Below are 13,324 nucleotides of genomic sequence, written 5' to 3'. Positions count from 1 at the left end.
GGTTTCCAAGCCTTTGACTGGAACTCTAAGTCCTACATAGCTGCATGGATGGCAATAGGAGAGCATAAAGCTGTTGTTACATACGTGATCATGTCCTCAGGCTCCTTGTTGGACATCTGTACATTAGTCATGCTCATGGAGCGTCCCACTTCCTTGTCCAGGTGTCGCAGGATGTTATCCAAGGCTTTTCGTACTTGTGGGTAGTATAGCGACATGCCTAGAAAAAAAAGATGGTGGACAGGTTAAAAGCTGCCTCACCTTCATCAAATGTTAACTCTTATTGTAAATGTCAGCTGTTCAAGACTCAAACCCACCTATCACTTTTGCTTCTTCATCGGTGAGGGTGGTGTTGAGGAAGATCTTTTTGACACGCAGGGTGTTGCCAGAGGGCATGATGATCCCTGTAGTAGGCATTGGAGGTTCCCCGTCTTTCTGCTGTAGGCTGTCAGCAATCACCAAGAAGGCTCGCAAACCGATATTCATCCTCTGGTTGGGCAGAGAGACAAAGCGGATAAGAGATAACATACAAACATTCCCTCATTACCAGAAGCTAAAGTCTTATGTATACATTACCTCTGGATTGATGGTAAAGGTTTTGTGAGACTTGCCCACGCACAGGAGGTCATAGATAATCTCCTTCATAGCAAAGTCCAGTCTTTCCTGTAATAATCAGCAAACCCGCAATCACTAAACCACACCTCATACTCGCCTAATTTTATTTATTTTGCTGTGACTTTAAAGTATGTCATAGTTTGTGCTCCAGGCTTACCTGAGCTATGAACTGGATGATCTTGACAAAGATGTTGAGGGGGGTGTCTCTGGGTACCACACTGCGCGAGCCTTTGGGGAAAAGTGCTGAAACGATGCTGAGGAGTCGACTAGCAAGAGGAAATGGGGAAACTGTTTTTTAGCTACAAGTATTCTCATACAAAGCCTCTTAGGAAGAGGACAACAGTAGTGGGTGGCAAAAAGACTGTTTGTTGGGTACTCTGCAACTGACCTCTGCGTGACAGTGTTACTCTCACACTTGATCCTGATGATATAGACCCACAGCAGTCTGTAGAGTGACTCTAGTGCAACACGGGACATCTTTGGGTCTTTATTCTGTAGATGTCAAAAAAGAGAGAGAGAGAGAAGGAAAGAAAGATAAGCCATCCATTCCATTTTGACACTTTCATTACTTACCTGAGAGAGACCAGTTTGTTGCTGTTGTCTGGAGAAACTTTGATTAAACACATTGCAATGGCATGCAAGAAACTGATGACAAAATTGTTTTGTGAGACTGCTGGTCACAAATTGATATGTGAGCACTGAACATCCACATGGTCTGATGAGCTTCATGCTTGGAGAAATTTTTAAGGTATAGTCGGCAGCAAAAGGAGGAAAATGCAGTATTACGCTGAGTACAAAGACAGTTACTGTAAGCCATGTAGAGTCATCACCGGAAAATTAACTGGGCTTTTGTAAGCAAGCTTTGTAAAATGCAAACATTCAATATTAAATGTAATTGTACATTAGTTAAGTCCTGGAGTACTCATTGTCCAGTAGATATTTCACACTTTTCTTTCTTCCAACTTGCATCCTACATCAGGTATCTATATTAACGGTATACATTTAAAGGGTCTTTGGTTCTTTAGAGCTACCAGGCTGAGAGAATGTGATGTGATCGTAGTGTGAGGGATTTTCCAGTTAATGCCTTTATATTTTTTCACATGATTAACATGAAGTTTTATTCGATATTTGATAAGTGGTTTTAGATGATTATGGCCCACACTTTTCTATAACCATTACAAAATGTCTCATCTCCCATTAGCTTTTCTTAATACACTGAACAAACTAACAAATCTGTGTATTTTTATTTAAAAACATTTAATTTAATATGGATTTCATTTTTAGTTAAATTAAGGATTCTTTATGCTATTTGTCAAAAGTAGCAAATGTCATACTAAATGTGACAAATGCTTTTGTGATTAAGGTGAAGTGAAACTTCCTGTTGTGCAAACACAAAATCTGTCACGCTTTTCGTGCCTCAATGATTGATCTAATCTTTGTATCATCTAGTCACTGAAAGACTGGTACAGTGAACGGCAGGTGACTCACAAGTGCAGCTAAAAAGAGCTGCTCAGTGTCGGCATTTTATTTTTTTAACAACATAAACTCTTGTGATAAGATGCTTTTAAAGCATGTGAATAAACTTTAATAGCTCTGTACTAAATAACACCAATAAAATAATTCAAAAAAAACTCTTATACATGCACAACATCATCATCATTTTTTTTTCCCAGTCTAACATTTGGCACTGAACACCAAAGCCATAAACGACACAACAGCTGACCTACTATGGCATTTTTAAAATGTCTTTTACTTTTGTAACATAATCAAGATGCCACAAATCGAGTACAGCCAGTGGGGCAAGTACTCGATTTGTGTGAAGGATTGAAAAAGCACCAGTGAGACTACAGTGTAGCTGTCGCTACATAAACTAAAACCCAACCCAGAAGGCAAACTAAAGGTATCACTGCGATAATGAATACATCATTAAATGCTGAAATATATTTTCCTGTCTATGCCAGACCCTCTGGTAATATATACCAGAAACACATCACTTCTGACATAATGAAATCTTACATTAATATTTAACGTAATTAACAACAGGAGTTTGCATTTTATTGCAGCACTACCGTGTGTCTACTCTTCCTGCATATGCTGTAACAGCTTGCTTGGTATACATGTGAAAGAAAAAGAAGCCACACTTTAAACACTACAACACTGTGGGGCTCATATAGTCATGAACCAGTAATTACACCTGAATCATCCACATATTAAATACGCCTGATGTCTTTGATATCGTCACCAGTCTGATGACTACTATAATGTGCATTCAACGTGCTAAAAAGTACACAAATGTTAATAATTAACCAATTTTTTTTTAAACGACATATTATAGGTTAGATTCTTCTAAACCCTCTCATCACGCAGAAAGACAGAATAATCTCCACCTTTATCAACTTACACATTTATCCATCAACAACTTAAATGCAGTAACAGGTCACGCTAATTTATTAATAATATAAATAGCATACGATAACTTCCTTTACTTTGGCAATAAGTAAGTGTAGTGTGGTAGATGTCATTTCTAATGTTTTCCTTATCATATAAAAGAAACTTTTTCCGCAGGGGTTTTAGTTGTAACAGTGTTTCTATGCTGTGGCAACTAGCTTAAAGATTTAAGTACTTTTCCCACTACTGTGCATCTCACCATGCAAAAATGTATCAACAGTCAAAATGAAATTATTTAACTACAAAGACACGAAAGCAAAACACCACTGCTCATAAACACAAACCAGCTCACCCACAAAGCCTAAAGCAACAACAATAGCTTCAAGTGTGCCCTTCATTTACTGTTTTCACTGAGCAACGCTTCAATGTCACACCAGAGAACGATTAGCCTCTTCACAACTGCACTAGCCTACATCGTGATCAGGACCCTGGACCGTTAAAAGGAAGGGAGCATCAAGCTAGCCACCGTCACCAGATAACTCACCTGCAGCGTCTCAATCTGCTTTCGGATGCTGTTGTTAGACGGCATCTGGAGCGAGCCAACGTGAAAAAAAGGGTCAAAAAACAGGAGACAAAGAATGTAGGGTTTGGGGAGGGACACATGCAAGTTATAAGCAAAAACAAAGACACAAAGCCTAAACAGATATGACAAGAGCAGATTAAAATCTCTTTACTCTTGTCAGTGTGACAGTATATAAATCAACTAAACCGAAAAGAAAAATAATGAACTCTTCAACATACCACTTGCATGTTGAGTAAAGTAACAGTTCATTTGTATTTGATATATTTTGATGTTATTTATTGGGAAAAAAGCAAAGTAAAATAAGGTGTGCTGTGGTTTAGAAATCAAACACACACAGAGGGAAATTACAGAGAAAGGAATATATGCAAGGCGAACACAAGGACGGAAAAACAAAGGACAAAAAGAAAAATGCCACAATATTTGTCCATTTCACCTATTAAGCCAATGAGCAGCAACGGCCAATTCAGTTATTCCGCACAAAATCCATGCTTAACAAGTTGTATTTTAACCATGTGGGGTTCAGATTATAAAACAGGGCTGCAAAACTACAGCATAATCTCTGGAAACGTTGTGTGTATTTTTTGTCACTCCATCGTGCATTTACTACATGCAGACATATAAATAAAGGTAAATAACTTGTATAATTATTCAACCAAGTAACATGAATTCTTGACTTTTCGCTTCAGCGTAGAGACAAAAAACTACCTCGCTCACCTGGTTGAATTTGACTTTTACCAAGTATTCAAATGATGCAATTTGTTAAGTGAAGCAGAGCCCTTACATTTACAGCTCTCAAGAGCAGCCACAAGGTTAAAAGCATGACCCGGCAAATCACTAAAATCATCACTACAGTCAAACCATAGCACGAACCCACAAGATCACAGATCTCAATCACAGAATCACTATCAACGCTTGGGAAAATTACTGATTATAATTTTTCAAACAGAGGAAATGCAAAACAGTCACTCTAGTGAAAGAAAATGCTGGAATGAGATCACTGAAAAGACAGACGGGCATTCAAAACCACTGGATAGCAGTAGAAAGTCACAAAGACGCAAAGTGTAATTTATCCACCGGAAGATCAAACAGTCTCCTCAAAGGACAATCAATGCAGAATGGGAAAGACAGTCATTAAGTCAGGCAGTCAGTCAGTGATTTGGTCAATCTGCCTCTGGGTTGAATGGTCAGAAACAGGTTTGACCCCTTTGTAATTGGTTTACGAGCAGTGATTAACAGACCTGAGTGAAAACAGCACTTGAATTAACATAGTATGCATTGTGCATTACAGTTTACATTTCATTACAGGTTTACTTTAAATGTATAGCATATAAAAGTGCTAGAGTCGCATCTTTGAAATTAGCTGTAGATGCACAACCAAATACAATAATTTTTGCTTACACATTTCCATTTTGTCCACTTTTGAGTATATATGGTCCATGCATATTATATACATTAAACAAAAGCTTTACTTTGCTTTACTTTGACATGATCAAATCAAGTGCTATTCCTGTCCAGATCTGGTTTATTGATAATGGAGGGGGAAGCACATTTTGATACTGAGACAGAACCACAGAGCACACCCTTGACAACAAAGACAACATCTTCGATCAACATATCAGTATCAGGATACCAAGATTTTGTTTACTTTGATAGAAATAACCTTTATATTAATTATTTTAAGAAAAAAAAATTGTATGGTTCCTTTGCACTACCATAAAAACATCAGAATATCATTTTCAGACTTGAACTGAATTAGAAAAAGTGTAGTGACTTTAAAATACCTTAATATAAATCTACTGTTGAATTCAACCTTTGTGAAATGAACTGGATTGTAAAGGATGATGCTAACATTACCTTGAGGTGCGAGAGGCAATTTTGCAGGAAGATGTGCCAGTTGTTGAGAAAGAACTGCTTCTGACTGACACACAGCAAGCATGTCACCAGGGGATACAGAGCCTGGGGAGAAAGACGGTGTCAGAATGAAAATAAACTGGTTTTCTCACGAGGTCTGAATTTTTTTGTATGTGCTTCTGATCTGAAAACAAAAGGTCTCCTACACTAAACACAGACCAAAAGCAAAGACAGTATCACAAGCTGAGACCAAAAGATCTATTTATCACAATCTGCACAATACTAAAACTGCTGGAAGCATCATCAACATAACATGTTACATTAGACAGGGATGAAAAAACAGAAAATCAAGGCCTGCCTTTAGAAAAGAAAATATAATGGACAAAGATGAGAGACTGTATTTATTTATTTTAAACATAGCATTATCTGGATGATAACGTCAGACTTGGTGGTCTGGGGGAAAAATAATGGTGTTGACAAAATAAAAGAAGAGTGATAAGATAAGATTCGGTTTCCAATAGCACAGCACCGACAGAAGTTAATATTATATATATACACACATATATAAATAGAGAGACATATATAAATAAAATATACGAAAGGGATAAATAGAATAGAGTGTGAGACAAAAAGAAAAGGAAGTGTTAAAAATTTGAAGTAAACAGGGTCAGGGCTGAAGAGGAAGAGAGGAAAGAATAGATGTCAGTGTTATTACCAAAGAGTGCTTCTTTCTAGAACTAAGGTCAAATGTTGTCTGGTAGAGCATCTCCACAAAGGTTTTTAAGCATGGCACGTTGACTTCATTTTTCACCGCCTGGAGGATGAACCGAACATTAGTTTGGCAAAATGAGATTCAGACTTAATGTTTACGCAACAGTCCAAAATTACACAATGCTTTGCTGGTTACTCACAGCAGCGACGGGGATGAGAATCTCGACAAAAAGGCCAGCAAGAGCGTGCTTTATGTCTTTATCCTTCACCTCCAGGAAATACTGGGCACATTCCTAGGAAGGATACCAAGGGCATGCATGTAAACAAGAATGCAGCGGATACAAACTAGCCAAACATCATGAAGACGTGTCATTACACTCCATTTACATGAGTTAAATAGAAAATTGAAAAATAAATAAATAAATAAATCACAGGCCTGGACCCAAGCAAAATATATAGACAGACCTAACCAGTGTGATAAGAAATGCAGTGATCAGACAATATAATTGGGTACAAGATCCTATGGGAGTAAAGGACATAAACCATAGCATGTTCCATTAAGACAGTAGGAAATTCTGATAATGGTACGACAGAACAGCGAGTGTTTTTTTCCCCCAACCACTGTATAAATTTTAATGAAAAAGCTAGTGCTCCATTCACAGCTCCTAGCAAAGCCTGAAATACATTTACACTCAATTCTTGGCAGACCTCACCTCTGATCGTTACTCATTTAGCTATATGAGCCATTGCTACAGAGAGCTGCTGAGTTTGAACAAAGGGGCAGCAGTTTAAAAAGAAAAAAAAACATCTGGTACAATTCTGCAAACGCATCTAAGTTACACTTGCAGGTATACTCTGCATAAATAGTATTACTTACCTGCATAAACTGAAACGAAGCCTCAAAATCCTCCACAGGATACATTTTAACCCGAAAGAACTTCATGCCCATGATGAGACTGATAATGCTTTGGACTACGTGAGGACTCTGCTCTTTTTGCCTGAGCTCCTTCAGTTCTGTGATGAACTTCTTCCTCACTGCCTGGAACCTGAGCACAGAGGCAGAGATATATTAGCACTTACAAAAACCCTCCTAACAAGAGTTTGTACACAGTAATGTATATAGGCAACATTCTGCCTGGCAATGCACATTTAAATGCAATTACTAAAGAATGTAATTAAATGGTTTTAATTGTTCTAAAATTCAGTTGCAATATTTGTACAAACAAATGTCTAATCCCATCTATTACACTGTGCTCAATTCAGACCGTTTTCTTTTAATGAGAAATGTGAAAAACTGTAAACTATTTGTCCAGTCTTACGCTTAAAGGCACATTTCAGCTTACTCACTTTGACTGTGTAAGAACCCCTATAACCTCAGCGTACAGGTCTGCAATGATGTGCACGTTGCCAGTGTTGGGTCCACAGTACCTGGAAATTAATAAAGGATATGGCATCAAGTCAAACAACTGCTGAATTATTTAACATACATCAAAAAACTATTCACACAACAACAGAAGCACTTAAAGTAACTGTGTTTACTTGCGGTTGACTCACGATGCTGAACAAGAGCTACTTGTGCCTTGTTTAAATGCAAATAATGAGCATTGAGCCAGTCTGCTCAAACACACATAAATAAATGACTGACTCCTTACTGCAAAGCCAAAGAGGGTATATTCATCAGCACTTTTTAGTCTGGTCTTATTCATCTGTGTCACTTCTCTGTCTGGAGTTTGATGCTTACTTACCCCTCTTTGTGTTTAAAGTGCTTGAATGCCAGGTTTAGGACTTCGTGTACCAAAACATCTGGCACTGGATGAAGAGGAATCTGTGACGTAAACACGAAATCATTAGTCTTATTAGAAGCATTGATAGTTCTCATTTGCTACCATTCATTACTCTCCCTTCAGGAGCAAAGCCAAGGACAACTCTGCCCTGGTCCCTAGGGACTGGCTCTTAGTTCAGAATGCTGCTCAGTTCTCAACAGTCCACTTTAGAAACACACTCAGCTGGGAGTTGGTATGTTGCCACTGAATTTATTAACTTTGTGCTCCCTAGTGGGAAAGCTCTGAATAGCTACACTGTAGTTCACTTCTCCACCACAACATAAACAATACAAATATATAATAAAACTGACATGTTAGTCAGCAAATCACTGATGAGTTGAATCAGGAAAAAAAGTACAGTAATTCAAACTGTCTCACAAACGATGACACCAGAAGTTAATAGTATTATTTCCCATTTGTTCCATATTCTTATTCTTGGACTTCACTAGAGCAGCTTTGCATGCTTCACAGGTTTATTTGCATTACCAAGGGGCCTTAGTGCAGCCCCTCAGTGCATCCTTAGTATGAAACAAGCTGAAATAATCCTAAAAATAGGATTGCAACCTCTTCGCGACTAGGAAAAAAAACTGGTGGTTGCAGACTTGGTCTGTGAAGCAACCCATTGTCACAATAATTTTGGTCATGCAATGATTTCCAACCACTGTTTTTTCTAGTGTGACTTTACGATAAGCCAACTATTTTCTGATTTGCTGCTAATCTCAAATAAAGGGTTTGAACAGCAGAGCCAGAGCCAAGAGTATGAATAACTGTCTAAAACCAAGTGTTTTAACCAAGCTGCTTATAAGAGCAGAGAATAGTTGTTTCAACCAAACAACTGGGTGCAACAAAAAGGTGGATGAGTATACTGGCTATTTATGTAATAAAACTGTACTTCATAAATCAATTACAGTGAGAAGTCTTCAATTGCACAGGAAATGCATATCTGATATACAGGACATATATCCAAAGTAACAAGGCAGTTCTACATGCAGTAAAAATATACTGCATTCTCAACCACTCACTCACTAGTTACCAGGAAACGATCGTGTCAACAACAGGTCAAATAGGTGACTGCACTTCTTCTTCCATATACATTCGTCAACCCGACTGGTAAATTGTTTTTATAGGCAGTGTAAATCATTAAACACAGAGTGTCAGGTAACTCACCTGTTTTAGAACTTCCACTGAAACTAAACAAAAAATGAAATCTATGGCTAAGTCCCGACGCTCCAGAAGGTAATCTTTGTCCCGATGCTGTTCATCTCTGCAAAACAGGAAATATAATAAGTCAAAAGATAATCCTGAAGTAATCATTTTTGCCCATAATCTTTTTGTTCGAGAGAAGAAGGTTAAGAATGAATGAAACAATGATAAGTATCTCACCCTTTAGACTTAGTACTCGAGCGAGGCCTGTACTCATAAGACTCGTCTTCAGTGCCACTCTGCCGCCGGTACCAGTCAAACAGTGTGCGCAATAGGGAGGGCAAACAGTGTTCTGCTATTGAGCTCATAGAGCTTATTAACTGGAAAACAACAACATGCTTGTTATAACAGCTGGCTATTCCAACGAAAACTACACAAAATCAGCATTTGCACGATTCAAAAACTTAATCCTATACAGATTACAGTACGTGTGTAGAGAAGGCTGCTCCACAAGCAGTACTTATAACTAATGAGGAGCATTTAGGGTGAGTACAGAACACTAGTCTTAACTAAATTTCAGGGCCTTATTTAGATGTGTGACATAAACTTTTAGTTATTTCCTGGCATAATGCACCTTTGAGCATTTAAAGTGCAAAGACAGAGTGTAAGTGTCTAAGTCATAGTGCAGTGAGAGAAGACATGCAAAACACTACAAACATGGCTTTATTTAATGCAATATCAAATTACATCACTAAAAAAACAAAGCAGGACTGTATTTAAAAGCAAATCGAAAGGATTCCAAGAAGGCACACATGCTTCTGAGGCGTTTATGTCTAAGACCACAATAACTTGCAGATCTCAGCACTGTGATTGCGTCAGTGATCACGTGAGCTGGTGCCTTCTGCCTCTGCATTAACAGGTCAGCACGCATTAACAATTTAAGAGTATATGCACATTTGTGTGTTTAAGGTTCAGCACAGCATGATGAGGAGGGTGGTTGGATGACAAATGCCATGCAGGAGAGTTATACAATTCCTCTCTCTGCCCTTATGGTGCCAGGCAGATACACTCCAGCACCCGATGCTGATTTACTGCTGAGGATGACACAGCGTTTCTACACTCTCACTTTGGCGCTCTCTATACTCATTTTCTCTCCCTCACTCACAATGGGGACAGCTGGATCTATACCACCATATCCTCATTGGCTTTGTGTTGTGCTGAACAAAGCATTCTGTAGCAGGCGCGCCTATTGTATAGAGTCCTGCACCAGCTACAGATGAGGGACAGACGAACCATTGAATGAAGCATTGATTGGGTAGAGCTGGTGTTTTAAACACAGTGCGCACACAGAGGTGTGACTGTTGTTTGTCCACGTAGGAAATGAAACCGTCAAACTCATAATAAATGCATGACATAATCTTTACTACGGCTGAACTGACCTGGTCAAACTGTGAGTCTTCTCCTCTCTGGAGGGAACGGGACAGGGGTTTCTCCTGTTAAAGTATTGGAGAGAAAGAGACAGAACGAGAATTATTGTGTGACGAGCCCAGCAGGGATACTTTTGTTAACAGCATGATAGCAGATTGCTTAGCCCACTATTCAGCTAGTGAACCACGCTAAAATTCTTGACAGCAAAGTTAAGACTTGAGGCTGCTAATATTAACCTGACAGCAACCTAATGTAAAAGACATTAAATGTACAACAATGCCGTTGCTCATTTACAATAACATTTGCCTGACAGTTAAAGACTTGGCAGTTGGTTGCAAAACAGAAGAGGCTGTCTCAGCAGTATATTGCGTCACATGTTGTGCATTAAATTACATTTCCTGTGTTTCTTTACATCTACTTTACCCCCTGTGGACTCACCAGCGGTTCAGCCATCACCATCTCGATCTTCTTCTCAGCCAGCACAGCAAACTCAGCAAATAGACTCTTGATGACAAACTCCCCGGGCTTGAGCTCAGGGTCAATGGTGATGCTCGACATGGCGGCGATGTTGTGTTTCTCCCACGAGAGGGGGGTCACCGAGGAGGGTGCACGGCGTCTACTCACGCTGCTGCTGACTGGTGCAGAAGCTGCAGAGGTGCCAGAGGGTAGAGGTTAGGAAATAATACAGTGAGAGTCAAAGCAGCATGGTCATGTTAAGAACAAGACTCTTGGAAAAAATGCAAGGTCATGCGCTCGTTCTAATCCAAACACAAGCTCAGACGTTTCCTAAAGAGGTAAAATGACTGAAGTGATGAGAGAGCAATTGCAGCGCCGACTAGAACAAACATACAATTTCCATTTGAATCGTGTCTGTTTTTAGAAAGCTCATTTTCTAAACTCATACTGCACATAATGGGTTCAAATCACCTGAAAAAGCAAACACAGGGATAATCATAATTCCTATTAGAGCCATGTCATTAGTTATTGTAATCTATCCTTAAAAAAAAAAAAAAACAACTAAATATTTTGTTTTCTAAATCTAGAATATTACACACCAGCTCTTTCTGCTAAATTAGTCTGAAATGACTAGGGATGGGTACCGGTATCCGGTGCCATGACGGCATCGGTTCTGACATAAACAGTAGTAACCAGACTGAAAAGCAGCGCACATTTCGGTGCTTCATTTCGGTGCTTTTTTTCCCCTGAGATGTGATACACTTTAGATTCTAGCCAATCATTTTACGTTTCCAAGGATAGTAGGCGAGCCCAGGTACATACGTTCTTTTAGAGCAGAGCTACAGGTTTAAAATGCCCAAGGCGAAGCGTCAAAGTCTGGCTGTACTTCACAGCAAAAGATGCAAACTCAGCAGCCTGCAACAAGTGCTTAGAGCCGATACTGTGATACTGTGCAAAGGAGGTAACACCTCGAATCTGATGAAACACCTGGCGACGTGTAGCGTTTTTTCCAAAACCGAGAAATGCGCCGTATTTGATAGCTTGCTGCGAGCCCTCACACCGTGCACATTTATTGCGGGTGTGGTGCCTGTTATCAGACCGGAGTTAGCAACATCCCCCAAAAACCCGAAGAGGAGAGTCCTGGCACCTAGCCGTTCTTCTCTGCGTGAGTAGCCTAATGATGTTCGTGTGTAATTCACGTTGAGTACGCTAAACACTTTATTACATTAATGCATGTAAGGTGAACTAGCAAACTAGTTACATGCGACTGTCTTCTTGTTTGATGGCAGATACTCCCTTCACCCTGGCCAAAAAGGCTAAAATGACCAAAGAAAAAGTGGAAAACAGTTAAACATGAGAGGTTTTTGGACAAAGTTTGTGTTTTTTCCATTGTTTAAGCACTGCTTCCAGCCAAGAGTGATACCTTATATGCCCTATAACTGCAGAAAAGGCTAACATTGCTATCTTTTTACAAAAAAAAAACAAACAAAAAAAAAACAAAAAAAAAAAAAAAACAGCTAAACGAGAGGTTTTTGGACCAATTTTGTGTTCTCCATTCTTTAAGCACTGGTACCATTTCAAAAGTACCAGTTTGGTACTGGTATCAGATAAAACCTAAACGATACCTATCCCTAGAAATGACTATACCTTTTTTATACTTTACACATTTATTTATGAATCTACTTCTCTATTGTGATCAAAGGGAGCACACTGGCTACACACGACAACTTTAAGGCATAGTCTGATTGGGAAATACCCTTGCCAAGACATTAGATAAGGCTGTTGATAGCAGGCTCATATTTGTATGATAAACATGAAGCTGTATCAGCAGAAGATTAGCTAATGTTTTTACAAATACTAGAAAAGAGCTAAGTAGCCATCTCTTGCTTTTTTTCCGCAGAGGTAGCAAAATTCATAAACCACGACAAAAAATGCTTTCTAGCTCATTTTATTTATACATGCTGAAATGATAAAATCATTGTATGGGTAGTTATTTGTCAGACTAGCTCTACCTTGACTTGTTCAACAGAGGGATGAAAGCTACTTTTTTGTGATGGTCGTATAAATTCTTCTCTTGTAGCACAACATGTCCATAAGCAAATTCTGCCAATGTTTCATTAACACTACACCCATCTGCTTTTTAACTTTTATTAGCACACCAAACCTGTTTAAATACAGATTTGTAGCTCTATATGAAAGAGAAAAAAAAAATCAGTATATTCCAAATATTTGCCACCACTGAGATTAAGATAGTTACAGTTAATACTGAAAATACAAAGCCAGTAATGGTAAAGTTGGAAAAAAAAAAAAAAGACCAACTATGAAGTAT

The 13,324-nt window shown here is 38.8% G+C and overlaps 1 protein-coding gene across 10 annotated transcripts in view; it reads right to left on the bottom strand.

Moving 5' to 3' along the window:
- fryl (furry homolog, like) overlaps positions 1 to 13,324 on the bottom strand; it is a 75,242-nt gene that overhangs the window by 31,595 nt on the left and 30,323 nt on the right. For 7 of the 10 annotated variants that reach the window (XM_085264141.1, XM_085264142.1, XM_085264134.1 and 4 more), the window contains 16 exons: positions 10,978 to 11,186; positions 10,551 to 10,604; positions 9,352 to 9,491; positions 9,136 to 9,232; positions 7,891 to 7,970; positions 7,493 to 7,573; positions 7,023 to 7,191; positions 6,346 to 6,438; positions 6,150 to 6,248; positions 5,438 to 5,539; positions 3,545 to 3,589; positions 1,001 to 1,104; positions 770 to 878; positions 574 to 660; positions 315 to 486; positions 85 to 217 (listed from right to left, as the gene is read on the bottom strand). In XM_085264141.1, the coding sequence (XP_085120267.1) occupies positions 85 to 217; positions 315 to 486; positions 574 to 660; positions 770 to 878; positions 1,001 to 1,104; positions 3,545 to 3,589; positions 5,438 to 5,539; positions 6,150 to 6,248; positions 6,346 to 6,438; positions 7,023 to 7,191; positions 7,493 to 7,573; positions 7,891 to 7,970; positions 9,136 to 9,232; positions 9,352 to 9,491; positions 10,551 to 10,604; positions 10,978 to 11,097 (1,685 nt within the window). In that variant the 5' untranslated portion in view covers positions 11,098 to 11,186. The remainder of the gene's footprint in view (positions 1 to 84; positions 218 to 314; positions 487 to 573; positions 661 to 769; positions 879 to 1,000; positions 1,105 to 3,544; positions 3,590 to 5,437; positions 5,540 to 6,149; positions 6,249 to 6,345; positions 6,439 to 7,022; positions 7,192 to 7,492; positions 7,574 to 7,890; positions 7,971 to 9,135; positions 9,233 to 9,351; positions 9,492 to 10,550; positions 10,605 to 10,977; positions 11,187 to 13,324) is intronic. The other 3 variants (XM_085264138.1, XM_085264143.1, XM_085264144.1) reach the window with 1 other exon arrangement.

The sequence above is a fragment of the Mchenga conophoros genome, linkage group LG23 (assembly GCF_057382185.1).
Source record: "Mchenga conophoros isolate Kocher_MC1m ecotype Shallow Benthic linkage group LG23, M_conophoros_male_GT1.1, whole genome shotgun sequence".
In the NCBI taxonomy this organism is placed as follows: domain Eukaryota; kingdom Metazoa; phylum Chordata; class Actinopteri; order Cichliformes; family Cichlidae; genus Mchenga; species Mchenga conophoros.
This window is presented reverse-complemented; position numbering and strand designations above follow the sequence as displayed.